Source organism: Fringilla coelebs (assembly GCF_963513975.1).
Source record: "Fringilla coelebs genome assembly, chromosome: 28".
Lineage (NCBI taxonomy): Eukaryota > Metazoa > Chordata > Aves > Passeriformes > Fringillidae > Fringilla > Fringilla coelebs.
Window position 1 is genome coordinate 6,227,378 of NC_140054.1, and position 12,099 is coordinate 6,239,476.

The window sequence follows — 12,099 nt, forward strand, 5'->3', positions numbered from 1 at the left end:
GGGCTGTGCTGGGGCTCTGGGGGCAGCACAGCAGGGCTGGCAGCTGAAGGGTGCTGTCCCTCCTCTGTCCCAGCTCCTGCATCCCTCACCCCCAGCTGGTGGCATCTCATCAGTGGCACACACAGAGCATGTTAAAACCAAAGTGCAGCTCAAACTTGTATTTGTTTAATGCCAGCCTGGTTGTTGTGAGGAATGGCTCTCCCACGGGAACAATGCCTGCAGCTGCCTTTATAGAGAAGCATCATTTGGGAGGGCACCACTGGCATTCATGGATTCATAAACGCATCCCACATCTGATAAATCTGGTGAATGGTCTCGGTCTGTTACTGAATCGATAAACAAGGGACAAAATCAACTGGGAGATAATTTATCTGGATTTCATAAAAGCTTTTAATCTTGGCCTGCAGAATAGATTGATCTGTAAAGACAAGAGTGAATGCTATGGATTGATCTGTGGAGTCAGGGAGCACAGCAAGGGAGGCAGGGGGAAATTAATTCAATATTGCCTCTGTACAAGGAGCTCTCCCAGTCCAGAAAGGCAGGACAGGGGCTGCAGGACCCACGGGCTCTGCTGGAAACTGAGAGCTGTGATCTGTCTGAAGTTGTGCTGGGAAAGTTTAGGCTGGATCTTGGGCAAAGGCTCTTCCCCAGAGGGTGCTGGGCACTGCCCAGGGACTGGGCACAGCCCCGAGGCTGCCAGAGCTCCAGGAGCTCTTGGACAGTGCCCAGGGATGCCCAGGGGGGTTGTTGGGGGGTCTGGGCAGGGCCAGGGTGATGCTGGTGGGTCCCGTCCAGCTCAGGAGGTTCTGTGATTGTGTGATCTGCCCTGCCTGACCCAGGTGCTGCCTCAGGTGATAAGTGGGGCAGTTTGGGTGTTTCTCTTCCCTCCAGGCTCCCCTGTCCCCGCAGAGTGCTGGGAGCTGGGCACAGAGCTGAGGGCTGTCCTTGTGTCTTTGCAGAATGGAGAAGCCTCCCTGTTCGAGGTGAACATCCGCTACATCGGGGGGCTCCTGGCCACCTACTACCTGACTGGAGAGGAGGTGTGTCCCCACAGTGTCCCCACAGCACCTGGAGTGTCCCCACAGCACCTGGAGTGTCCCCACAGCCCCAGGAACGCTGAGAGCCCTGCCCTGGGCATCAGATAATCCCCCTTAACAACAGGCTGAACCCATCCTTTTTGTGAATATGGAAATGCCGCTAATGTGCCTTTAATTAAGCCTCGAATAATTACCTTGCACACACCGTGCATGGCTCATTTCCCAGAGATCTTTCCTCCTGTGGGCAATTGTAGCAAGACGCGTTTGCAGTTGGACACATTGCTCCCCGGGGAAATGCCATTTGCAGAGGATCTTTGTCTTTGTACTTGTTCCTCTCTCTTCCAAGTCGGGTGAGATTTCATCAGACATCATCCCAGATCCTGCCTCGGGCTGAGGATGGCGGCTGGGAGGGGCAGGGGCTCCCCACGTCCCTGTGGAGCAGGAATTCCTGAGCTGGGGTGCCCTGGGGGGCAGAGCTGGTGTCACAGCCCCCGGGTGGATGCTGGAGCCCTGGCTGAAGCAGGAGATCTCATCTCCACTGCCCTCCCTCCTCCCCAGCCTGGGCCACAGTGCCATCATCTGTGTGCTGGAGGCCTGGGCTGGAATTCTGCATCTCTAGGGAGATGAGATTATTCATTATTCCTCTGCCCTGGGAGTCTGAAACTCTGCTTCAGGGGGAGCTGTGAGGACTGGCCCCAAAGGAGAGCTCAGCTCTGGTGCTGCCCCAGCAGAGAGGGTGGGATGGCTCCTGCATTGATCCAGGAGCAGCTCTCTTACTTCAGCTGCATTTTAAACGTGTTCCAGGAATGACTTCCCTCTGGGATTTCCCTCCAGGGAAAACTCTCAAAGACTCAGTGCCCCGACTCAGAGTCTGCCTCAGTGACAACTTCAACAGGTTTCAGATCAACAGAGCAAAGAGAAGCCACATGAAACCATGAAGCTCCAGCAGTGACCTCTTGAAGTCCCACCAGCAGCTGGGGCAGTGCCTGTCACTTACCCAGTCAGTGTCACTGAAAGGCAGAACCCAGTCCCTGCTCTTGCTTTCCCTTCTGAGCCCCCCCTGTTTCCTTGTGAGAGTATCAAAGGTCTGTGAGCCCACAGGAGAGCTCAGGTTTCCTCAGTGCTGAGTTTTTAGAGCAATGAATCCCTGCTTTCTGAGAGCCACCACCACAGGGCTAGAGGTAAAAGGCTTGTGCTTTATCTCCTAAGTCACTTAGAGGCTTCTCTTGATCAGGACTAATCTCTGCAGTGAAGATTAGTGCTGGTATCAGTCTGTACCAAAATAATTGTGTGTGCTTGCTTTGTGCTGCGAGGCACCATAAGCTGCAATTTGACTGGAAAGCCCAAAACTGAGGCATTACCAGTGGAAAAGGAGCAGCTTAGCCATGAAACCAGCAATCCTTCTTGGCCAAGAGCTGCAAGGAGAGGATGGCTGGTTGCAAATCATGGTTTTTACAACAAGGAGATGAAAACAAAATCTGGGCAAGCCCACGTTGTAAATCCAGCAGTGCTTCAGCCCAGAAGGATTTCTTCTGATTTCAGCTCAGTCACTGCAGCTCCTTGTGTTCTGTGCCATCCTGGGGATGGAGGGATTTGGAGCTCAGATCACAGGGTGCTGTGGTGAGCTGCTCTGTCCAGGCTGAGGCTTTGGCAGGGGACTTGGTGCTGGTCTAGTGCAGATTTGAGAGGGAATTTAGAGATGCCAGAGTTCAGTGAGATTTTTGGTTCAGATTTTTTGTGCAGGGGAACCAGGGCACAGCACACCTGGAGCAGGAGTTCTGCAGCACCTCCAGTGTTTTATAACTGTGATGTGGGGGAATCCTCTGTGACTCATTCCATCAAATATTTACCCTCCCTTTTAACAGGTGTTCAAGAGCAAAGCCCTGGAACTTGGAGAGAAACTTCTGCCAGCCTTCAACACCCCCACTGGAATCCCACGTGGAGTCATCAACCTGGGCAGGCAAGGCCTCAGCAGCATTTCCTTTAGTTCTGGGAGCTGGCAAGGAGCAGGAGCAGCAGCAGCTCCTCAGAGCTGTCCCCTCTAGAGCAGATCCCTCCAGGTCACTTTGCCAGCTCAGAGCCTGGCACAGATTGCAGGTGATCAGGTCAAACCCAGCTGTGTTTTATTAGTTTGGGGCTCTCCACAGTTTCTTCCTCTGCCTCCTGACAGGGCTCCCTGCTGCATTCCTCACTCTCATGTTCTGTGAAAGGTGATTTTGTACTCTGCTCATAGCATGGATTTTTGCAGTGTGCCCAGCTAGGTGCACGTGAATTCATCCAGGAAAAATGGATTTAAAAAATCGGAAAAACTGGGCAAGTGGATGGGACTGGCTGGCAGTTTTGGTGCTGGAAAAGGGGAGGACACAGCACACAGCCCTCAGCCAGGCTCTGTCCTTCCTCAGACCCCAGGGTTCAGGTTGGTGGTGTTCTCATGGCCAGGGAGGCAGCTGAGTTCAGTCAGTCCCTGCTGAAGGTCTGGCAGCAAACAGAGCAGAGCTGGGGCTGCCCTCCTGCTCCTGGCTCTCCTGGCAGACAATTCCCTGCCAGCCAGGCAGGGATTTGGATTTGCTGCTTCTGATGCATCCAAACAAATCCACGGGTGAGAGCTGCAGGAAATGTGGGTTAACAAAGCCTTTCATCCTCACCTCTTGCGAAACCCTCGAGTCGTTTTCCAGCCCTTAGCCCAAAGCTGCTCCTTGGCTCTGCAAGCAAAAGACTTCCAAACATTTGGCTCACGCTGCTGCGTTGCTCAAATATCACTGTCAGCCCTCAGCTGTCTGATGTGCTCCTGATCCCGGGGAAAATTGGAGCCACCAGCAGCACTGTAATTGTCCTTTTTTACAGCACAGACATCCTGCTTCCTCTGTGGCTGATAAAGGCTCTGCATGGACTAACCTTTCACAGAAATGCCAAACCCTCCCCTGCCCTTTGTGAAGACAATTGAAGCAGCCTCTGTCTGCCCAGACATTCCCAAAATGTTTTGCTGATGACCTTGAGTGAGAGCAGAGAAAATCGACAGAACACCCAGCCCACAGGCAGAGCCCCCACTGCTGCCTGGAGCTCTGGGGCTGATGGAGGAGCAGGCACGGAGGGAGCTGCATCCCCAGCCTGAGCAGCCTGAGCTGCAAACCCCCAGGGGATGGGAATGAGTGTGCAAGGGGAAGCAGGGGAGGGCGAGGTGAGGCTGTGAGACCACACTGACCCAAACATCAGGGCCACAACAAAGCCCAGAAGAGTTTTGCAAGGAGGAATTCTCTCTCCAATTCTGCTTTTGCAAGGATGTGCTAATTCCAGAGAGACCTCAGCATCCCAGAGGGAGGAGGGTCCTGCAGCCTGTGTGGGCCTCTGCTGGTGGCAGCTTGGGGGGTGGGTTCAGAAATTTGAAACCAAAATACCCCCCTGGCATTGAGTCAGTTCTGCGCAGTCATTTTCGAGGGCCCAAGCACAGCCAGCCCCCCCAGCTCTCCCATAACCAGCTGCCTTTATCTCTTGCTGTCACCTTTTCCTCTGGGGTCCCCTCTCTGCTGAAGAGCTTCCCGTGGCTGCCTGCTGTCCCCTGGCTCTGTGTCCCATCTCTCACTCCTGCTGTCCCCTGGCTCTGTGTCCCATCTCTCACTCCTGCTGTCCCCTGGCTCTGTGTCCCATCTCTCACTCCTGCTGTCCCCTGGTTCTGTGTCCCATCTCACATTCCTGCTTTCCATCCTGCTGCTCCAGCTGCCACGCTGGCCCTGGAGTGCTCTGTGTGCTCCAGCTGCTCTGTGCTCTGCTCTGTGAGCTCTCCCTGTGCTGCAGCTCTTTCCTTCACATCTCCCTAAATCCTCTGTATTCCAGATTTCCCTCAGCATCCTCTCCTGGCCTCTCTCCTGACCTGCCACTGGTCTTGCTGCTTTGGATCCCCATGAGGGAAGGCAATGATTTTACATTTCAGACCCACTTATCTGGGAGATAAGGGAGGTTCTGGGCATGTTCCTTTCCCTTGGAGGCCAAGGTCCTTTAAACAGAAGCTTCCTGTGAGCTGCAGGAGAGCAGAGCAGCTGTGGGGGCCCAGTTTGTGAGGCTGACCAAACCTTTTCCTGCAGGGGCTCACTGCAGGCTGCCCTCTCCCCCAGGACTGGTGCAGATGGGCTCTGCTCCCTGCTCCCTCCCCAGCAGCTCTGCACATCCCGTGCTGTGCTTTGGGGAGGGCAGGCTTGGCTGATCTCTGGGACCCCACAGAGCTGCTGGGACAGCAAACACAGCCCCACGTGGCAGCTGCAGCCCTGCTGAGCTGAGCTGAGCCTAGCTGAGCTGAACTCAGCTGAGCTGAGCCTAGCTGAGCTGTTTGTGGGGCTGTGTGTGGTGCAGCCTCCCTCCAGGGCAGTAACTCAAGGCTGGGGTGGGCTCCTGGCAGGTGTTTCTGTGCCCCCAGAGCAGGGCTGCTGCTGCAGGCTGTGACCCTGGGCACTGTGACTGGGCACTTGTGACCACGCTGCCTCTCTTGACCAAACAGCCAGCTCGGGACCTGCCACGCTTTCCTCTCCATCACAGCGAGGGAAACTTCTTTTTTTCCTGTTCATGCTCAGAAGGATCATTAGTTTTAACCTCCTGTAAACAACAAACCCTTCTCTCTCCCAGCCAAGCTTCCCGGCGCCATCTAGTGTCACCCCCACCCTCCCCTGTCCCTGGAGCCGAACCCTCCCCGGGACTCACTGCCGGGAGATGCAAAACTGGAGCCAGCAGCCAGAGGGGCTGCCTGGGTTATATCCAACCCTGCATCCTCCAGGATTGTCCTGTCTGGGGGTTCCAGGGACGCCCAGAGCTGTGGGGTACCCACAGAGGCTGCCTGGGTTATATCCAACCCTGCATCCTCCAGGATTGTCCTGTCTGGGGGGTTCCAGGGACGCCCAGAGCTGTGGGGTACCACAGGGCTGTTTTACCCTGCAGTATCTGTGTAGGGCAGGGTGGCAGTGCTCCTCCAAAGCTGTTTGTCAGCTGAGCTGTTCAGGAGGGATTCCTCTCCCACAAAGAATCGCAGCTTGTGCAGGCTGTGTTTTAGCCCAGTTCTAAAGATTCTGTGGAAAATCCCAGCCCAGTGCCACTGGAACTGCTGCTGAAAGTCTGTGTGTCCTAAATCTGTGTGTGTGTCCTTTCCATGCCCCAGCACACCTGGCAAAGGCAGGGCTGCCCTGGGGCAGGGCCACCCCGGGCTCTGGCTGTGTTTCCTGGCACTGAGGGTTCCCTTTCCTCTCCTTGCAGTGGCATGAGCTGGAGCTGGGGCTGGGCATCTGCTGGAAGCAGCATCCTGGCAGAATTTGGGACCCTGCACCTGGAGTTCCTGCACCTCTCCGAGCTCTCTGGCAACCCAGTGTTTGCAGAAAAGGCAAGTGAGCCCAGCCTGGCTCCTGTGGGCTGGCCTCTTCATCCTCCTGGGGTTTTTCCCAGTGTGGATTTTACCCAGAGAAGGGCACAGCCATCAGGGGCATGCAGATCCCTCAGGAGCCTGCTTCGAGGGACACAGATTGTTCCAGGGAAAATGTGGGATGGTGGGGGCTCTAACAGCCCAGCCTGGGGGAAATTCCTGCAGGGGAACAGATCAACTCCTGAGCTCCCTGCTTGGGACTTGGGTGATTTTAGCAGGAATTAAAGCCCATCTGTGGTTTTTATTCAAACCTGTCATTAATATACCAAGCTCCTAAGCTCCAGTAAATATTATAGAGCCTGACAGCTTCCTTGAAAGCACCGGCTCAAGGCTGTAGCCAGCTTTTGGCGTGCAAATTGTCTGATTTTGTAAAAGGTTTAGGGCAAATTAGCTGCTCTGTAGGTTATAATAGAATATTTATGCTGCATGGAATTTAACTGGGTCCCTGAAGGGAAAGGCCCGTTGGATTTAATGGGGGTGAAACCAAGGGAGGCTTTAGAGAGTTAAGTGCTGGCTGTTCTGGGGTATTAAAGGAACTGTCTCTTGTTGAAATTAAAGGCCCCAATTCATCAGGTTAAGTGACCACATGGTGAATTTAAGTGCTGTGTGAGTCACTCATCCCTGCCACTCCTTTCCCTTTGGATCATGGAAAAAATCACCCCCAGCATCGCTCACATCTCCCATTTCCACCCAGATCCCCAAGCACAGAGTCAGATTTGGGGTTGGAAGGGACCTCAAATTCCACCCAGTGCCACCCCAGCCATGGCAGGGACACCTCCCACTGTCCCAGGTGCTCCAGCCCCAATGTCCAGCCTGGCCTTGGGCACTGCCAGGGATCCAGGGGCAGCTGCTCTGGGCACCCTGTGCCAGGGCTGCCCACCCTCACAGGGAGGAATTTCTTCCCAATGTCCCATCTAACCCTGGCCTCCTTTACCTTGAGGCCATTCCCCCTTGTCCTGCCACTCCACGCCCTTGGGAAAAGTCTCTCTCCAGTTCCCTGTAGCCCCTTCAGGTACTGGAAGGTCAAGGTCTCCCAGGATCCCTTCTGGGCCATGGCAGTGAGCTGACCTGGGGCTGGGCAGGGATGGAGGGAGGGCAGAGCGTTAACCCAGGCTGTCTGTGCTCTCTCACAGGTGAGGAACATCCGCAGGGTGCTCAGCAGAGTGGAGAAGCCCCAGGGCCTCTACCCCAACTTCCTGAGCCCGGTGACGGGGAGCTGGGTGCAGCGTAGGTATCCCTGCCTCCCTCCTGCCTGCAGCATCCCCTCCTCCCCTCCTTCCCTCCTTCCCCAGGGGCACCTGGCACAGCAGCCAGCCAGGCAGGCTGTGGGACAGAAGATTAGCCAGGCTTTGCAGGGGGCAGGCCAGGAACTGTGCCCTTACCCCCAGATGTGTGTCCAGCTGTGTGTGCCAGCTGCAGAGAGAGAACTGGGACCTTCCTGAGTGTCCCAGCTGCAGAGAGAGAACCAGCCTGGCTGAGTGTCCCAGCTGCAGAGAGAGAACCAGCCTGGCTGAGTGTCCCAGCTGCAGAGAGAGAACCAGCCTGGCTGAGTGTCCCAGCCCCAGAATGTCCCTCTGAGTGTTCCCAGAGAGAGAATCAGGGCCTGCCCTGCACAGGGGCTCATCCCACAGGTGTTGGTGCCAGCCCAGGCTGGGATGCTGCAGTCAGCACAGGGAGCTGCAAGGGGAGCACAGTGAGGTTCCCCTCCAGAGTGCAGGAACCACCTGGAGAGGCTGAGGGCTTGGAGGAGCCCTGGATCCCCCCCAGATGCAGGGAGGAATTCTCCTGTGCATTCCTGTTCCTGTTTCCATGGCAGCTCTGCAGAGCCATTTGGGAAGGAAGGATGAGATAAGGATGTTTGCTTCTCTCCTGTTGGGAGCCCAGCACTGGAGCAATAATCAGGGAAGGTCTTGGAGAGGGCAGAGGAGTTGTGGAGGCACCAGGGGAAGGTGACACACAGGGAGGAGGCTGTGCCCCTCCTCAGGAGTTTGCCCTGTGGCAGGAGCAGGAGGTGCCACTTCTGCAGCTGGGCCCTGATCTCTGACCTCCCCTCTCTGCTCTGTTATTGATCTGCTTGTTCTGGCTGCTGGATTTGATGTTGCCAAAGAAAAATCTCTTTCAGAGACTGGTTTGAAGCTGTCAGTGGGTGACATTTATTATCTGGGCAGGTTACTCTGCAGCTCCTGGTGTCCCCATGCTTTGTTGCACTTTTTGCTGGGCTGGATCACTCCAGACCTCTCCCAGTGCTGCTTTTGTGGCTCTGGTGGCAACAGGCAGGGACAGAGCTCTGGCTGTGAGCAATCCCTGACTGTAACTGGCAGGGCTGGTCCCAGCAAAGTGTCTGGGGTGGTCACAGCTGTCCCATTAAACCAGAGCTGCCCTTTGGTGCTGGAAGGAAGCTCTCATCTCTTCTGCCACGAATTTAATTCTATTTTCTGTCTCATCTGCCACGAATTTAATTTCTATTTTCAGAGAGGGGCCTGGTGGTGCTGTCCAGAGCACATTAAAAGCAGCCTCTGATTGCTTGTGTGGGACAGGCAGATGCCTGGAGATTTCCTGGTTCCAGACAGACTTTCACAGGCTGTTTGTGGCAGTTGCTCAGGATGTGACCTTGGGGTCTGACCCCATATTCCAGGGAGGGAGAAGAGTGATCAGCCCCTTCTGCATCCCCCATGCTGCTGGGGAGAAACAGATGAGGGCCAGAGCAGGGAGGCATCTGCAGGCTGCTCCCCAGAGAGGCCAGGCTCTCATTTTCTCCCTTGCCATTAAAGCTCTTTGCAGGAAGCTGTTTTCCTTGAAATTGCTGTGATTTTCTTAAAAGGTGTATCTTTGGCCTGGCAGAATGAGCAGATCTCATCAGTGGAGAGGCTGAGCTGCACCTGTGGGCAGTGGCAGCCCAGCCCCTGCTGGAGGCAGGGATTTATGGGTGCAGGGTGCCATATGGAAGGCAGGTCTGTACCAGGGCTGCAGCTTTGGTGAGTTTCTGAATGACACACTCAGGATCACAGAGCTGCTCTTTAAAGGCAGCCTGTGTTTGCAAATCCCCTGCCCTCCCTGCTGCCACGGCAGCCGGGTGTTTAATCTCATTGTTTTGCTAGGGATTATTCCCTGGATCACTGGACACACTGTGTCAGGGATGTTTGCTCTTCAGGTCAGGAAAATGATGCATGGCTGTTGGTTTGTGCTGCTGGGAGGATTCAGCATTTGGAATAAGCCTCGGGACTGTATCTGTGTACAAGGAGAGGGGAAAGAGAAATCTGAGCAGCTCTGACTCCTGCTGAATGAGCTTAGCTGGGAAATGAGGGTGGGCACAGGCAGGGGGGGGACACTGTTAATTTGTTAATTAACAGGGATGGCTCAGTCCAGGGAGGGCCATTTGTCTTGCTCCCCTAAAAATGGGAGTGCTTGAGTGCTTTAGAGAGTGAGAACGCTGCTGTTCCCCCTGTGGCAGAGTCTGAAGCTGTAAATGCATCCAGCAGCTCCCCCCAGGCACAAACCTGCAGCTGTCAGGCCCATTTCACTCTGCAATCCCTCAGCACCTCCTGGGAGGTCAGAGCAGGGGGTGCTCTGAGCAGACAGCCTGGGAAATTTCATTTCTGCAGAGGAAAACATGCAGTGCACATCCCTGTACCTGACTTTATCATTTTAATGTGCCAGCGACCCCCAGCCTCCCCCAGGGCTCAGAGTCCCTCTGTGAGGCAGGAATACAAATGGCAAAACCCTGGAGTGTGTCCACAGCCCCTTGCTGGCAGCTCTGTGGGACCCAAACACCTCTCCTTCCTTTCCTGAGGCAGGGAGACAGCTCCCAGGGGCTCCATCCAGATGGAAATCTCTCAATACCCACCACTGCTTTTGGTTTATGAGGCTGGATTTATGATGATGGCTCCATAAACAGGAAGCATCTTCACGTTGCAGGATAAATAACTTGTAAAATAAGGCCTCTGAATGGCTCTGGTAAGGGATACTAATGCTCTGGAAAATGACAGAACATTTTTCTCCTGATTGCACTTTCCACCTTTCTTCCTTTCTGAAAAGCAATGCTGCAAGCTCTCCCCAGGAAGCTGGGAAGAGGAAGGAGAGAACAAGGGCATTAAATAGGACGAGATTGTTTCCCCTTTGTAAGGCAGCTGCTCACTGTCTGTCATCAACCTGAAGCTCTTTCCTGGCTTTCCCACCACAGACCACGTCTCCATCGGGGGGCTCGGGGACAGCTTTTATGAATATCTCATCAAATCCTGGCTGATGTCGGACAAGAAGGACTCTGAAGCTAAAAAGATGTACGACGATGCCTTGGAGGTGAGGAGCCAGGTGCTGCTCTCTGGTTTTGGGGGGGACATGGTTCATGAGAAGGGTTCAGACCTTCAGAATGAGTCTCTGGGTTTCCTTGGTACTCACTCCTGGCACTAACTAACACTGAGTAAGTTTTACTCACTGCCCACTCTCTTAAAATCCTGATTTTCATCCCTCTAGGCAATAGAAAAGCATTTGGTGAAAAAGTCTGCAGGAGGCTTGACCTACATCGCTGAGTGGAGGGGTGGCATCCTGGATCACAAGATGGGCCACCTGGCCTGCTTCTCTGGGGGCATGATTGCCCTGGGGGCCGAGCACAGCACGGGGGACAGGAGGCAGAGGCACATGGAGCTGGCAGCAGAGATCACCAGCACCTGCCACGAGTCCTACACACGCTCAGGTACCTGCCAGGGCAGGGATTGCCTGCAGGGGGGTTCTGTGCCTCAGTGGGCTGGGCTGGAAGGGGCCTTAAATTCCATCCCATCCCACCCCCTGCCATGACAGGGACACTTCCCACTGTGCCAGGCTGCTCCCAGCCCCAGTGTCCAGCCTGGCCTGGGACACTGCCAGGGATCCAGGGCAGCCACAGCTGCTCTGGGCACCCTCATGAAGCAATTTTTTCCAGCAGGGAGAGGGTTGGTGTTGAAAGCAGGGATCTGAGGGCTGGATAGTGCTTGCAAGAGACTGGGATTCCTCACCACAGACCAGCATACCCCTGATGTTCTTTCTATAAAACCAGTGCAGTTGGTTTTATCACCATCCTGATCCCTTCTCTCCAAGGCATTGCAGAAAAAAAGGCTCAACAAAGCCTTAGGCAACCCCTGGCATCCTGAGCAGCCTGAAGGCACCTGGCTGGTGTCCTGCTGGTGCTGGCCTGGCAGTGACAGTGCTGTGTGCTTGTCCCCAGACACCAAGCTGGGCCCCGAGGCGTTCCGCTTCGACGCGGGGAGCGAGGCCACGGCCACGCGGCTCAGCGAGCGCTACTACATCCTGCGGCCCGAGGTGGTGGAGAGCTACATGTACCTCTGGAGGCTCACCCACCAGCCCAAGTACAGGCACTGGGGCTGGGAGGTGGTCCAGGTAAGGCTGCAGAGGGCACAGAGCTCTGCGGCTCCCTGCATTGCTATGGAAATCCTGGCTTCGGTCCGAGGAAGGAGCGGAAATTATTGGAATTGTGTTAAACGCTGAGATGGGTCAGGAACGCTCAGGGCTGGGTTGGATGGGCTCTGGGGAGCTTGGTCTAGAGGGAGGTGACCCTGTCCATGGCAGGGGGGGTGGAACTGGGTGATTTTTAAGGTTCCTTTCAACCCAGATTGTTTTCAAACGCACAGGCAATGGGGCAGGATCTCAGACCCGTGAGCAATGGGGCAGGAG

At 55.1% G+C, this 12,099-nt stretch overlaps 1 protein-coding gene across 1 annotated transcript in view; it reads left to right on the forward strand.

The window, feature by feature from the left end:
* Positions 1-12,099, forward strand: part of MAN1C1 (mannosidase alpha class 1C member 1) — a 49,101-nt gene that overhangs the window by 35,035 nt on the left and 1,967 nt on the right. The window contains exons 4-10 of the mRNA XM_084222765.1: positions 960-1,040; positions 2,903-2,997; positions 6,273-6,396; positions 7,569-7,662; positions 10,616-10,731; positions 10,906-11,125; positions 11,633-11,805. Coding sequence (XP_084078891.1) covers positions 960-1,040; positions 2,903-2,997; positions 6,273-6,396; positions 7,569-7,662; positions 10,616-10,731; positions 10,906-11,125; positions 11,633-11,805 — 903 coding nt within the window. The remainder of the gene's footprint in view (positions 1-959; positions 1,041-2,902; positions 2,998-6,272; positions 6,397-7,568; positions 7,663-10,615; positions 10,732-10,905; positions 11,126-11,632; positions 11,806-12,099) is intronic.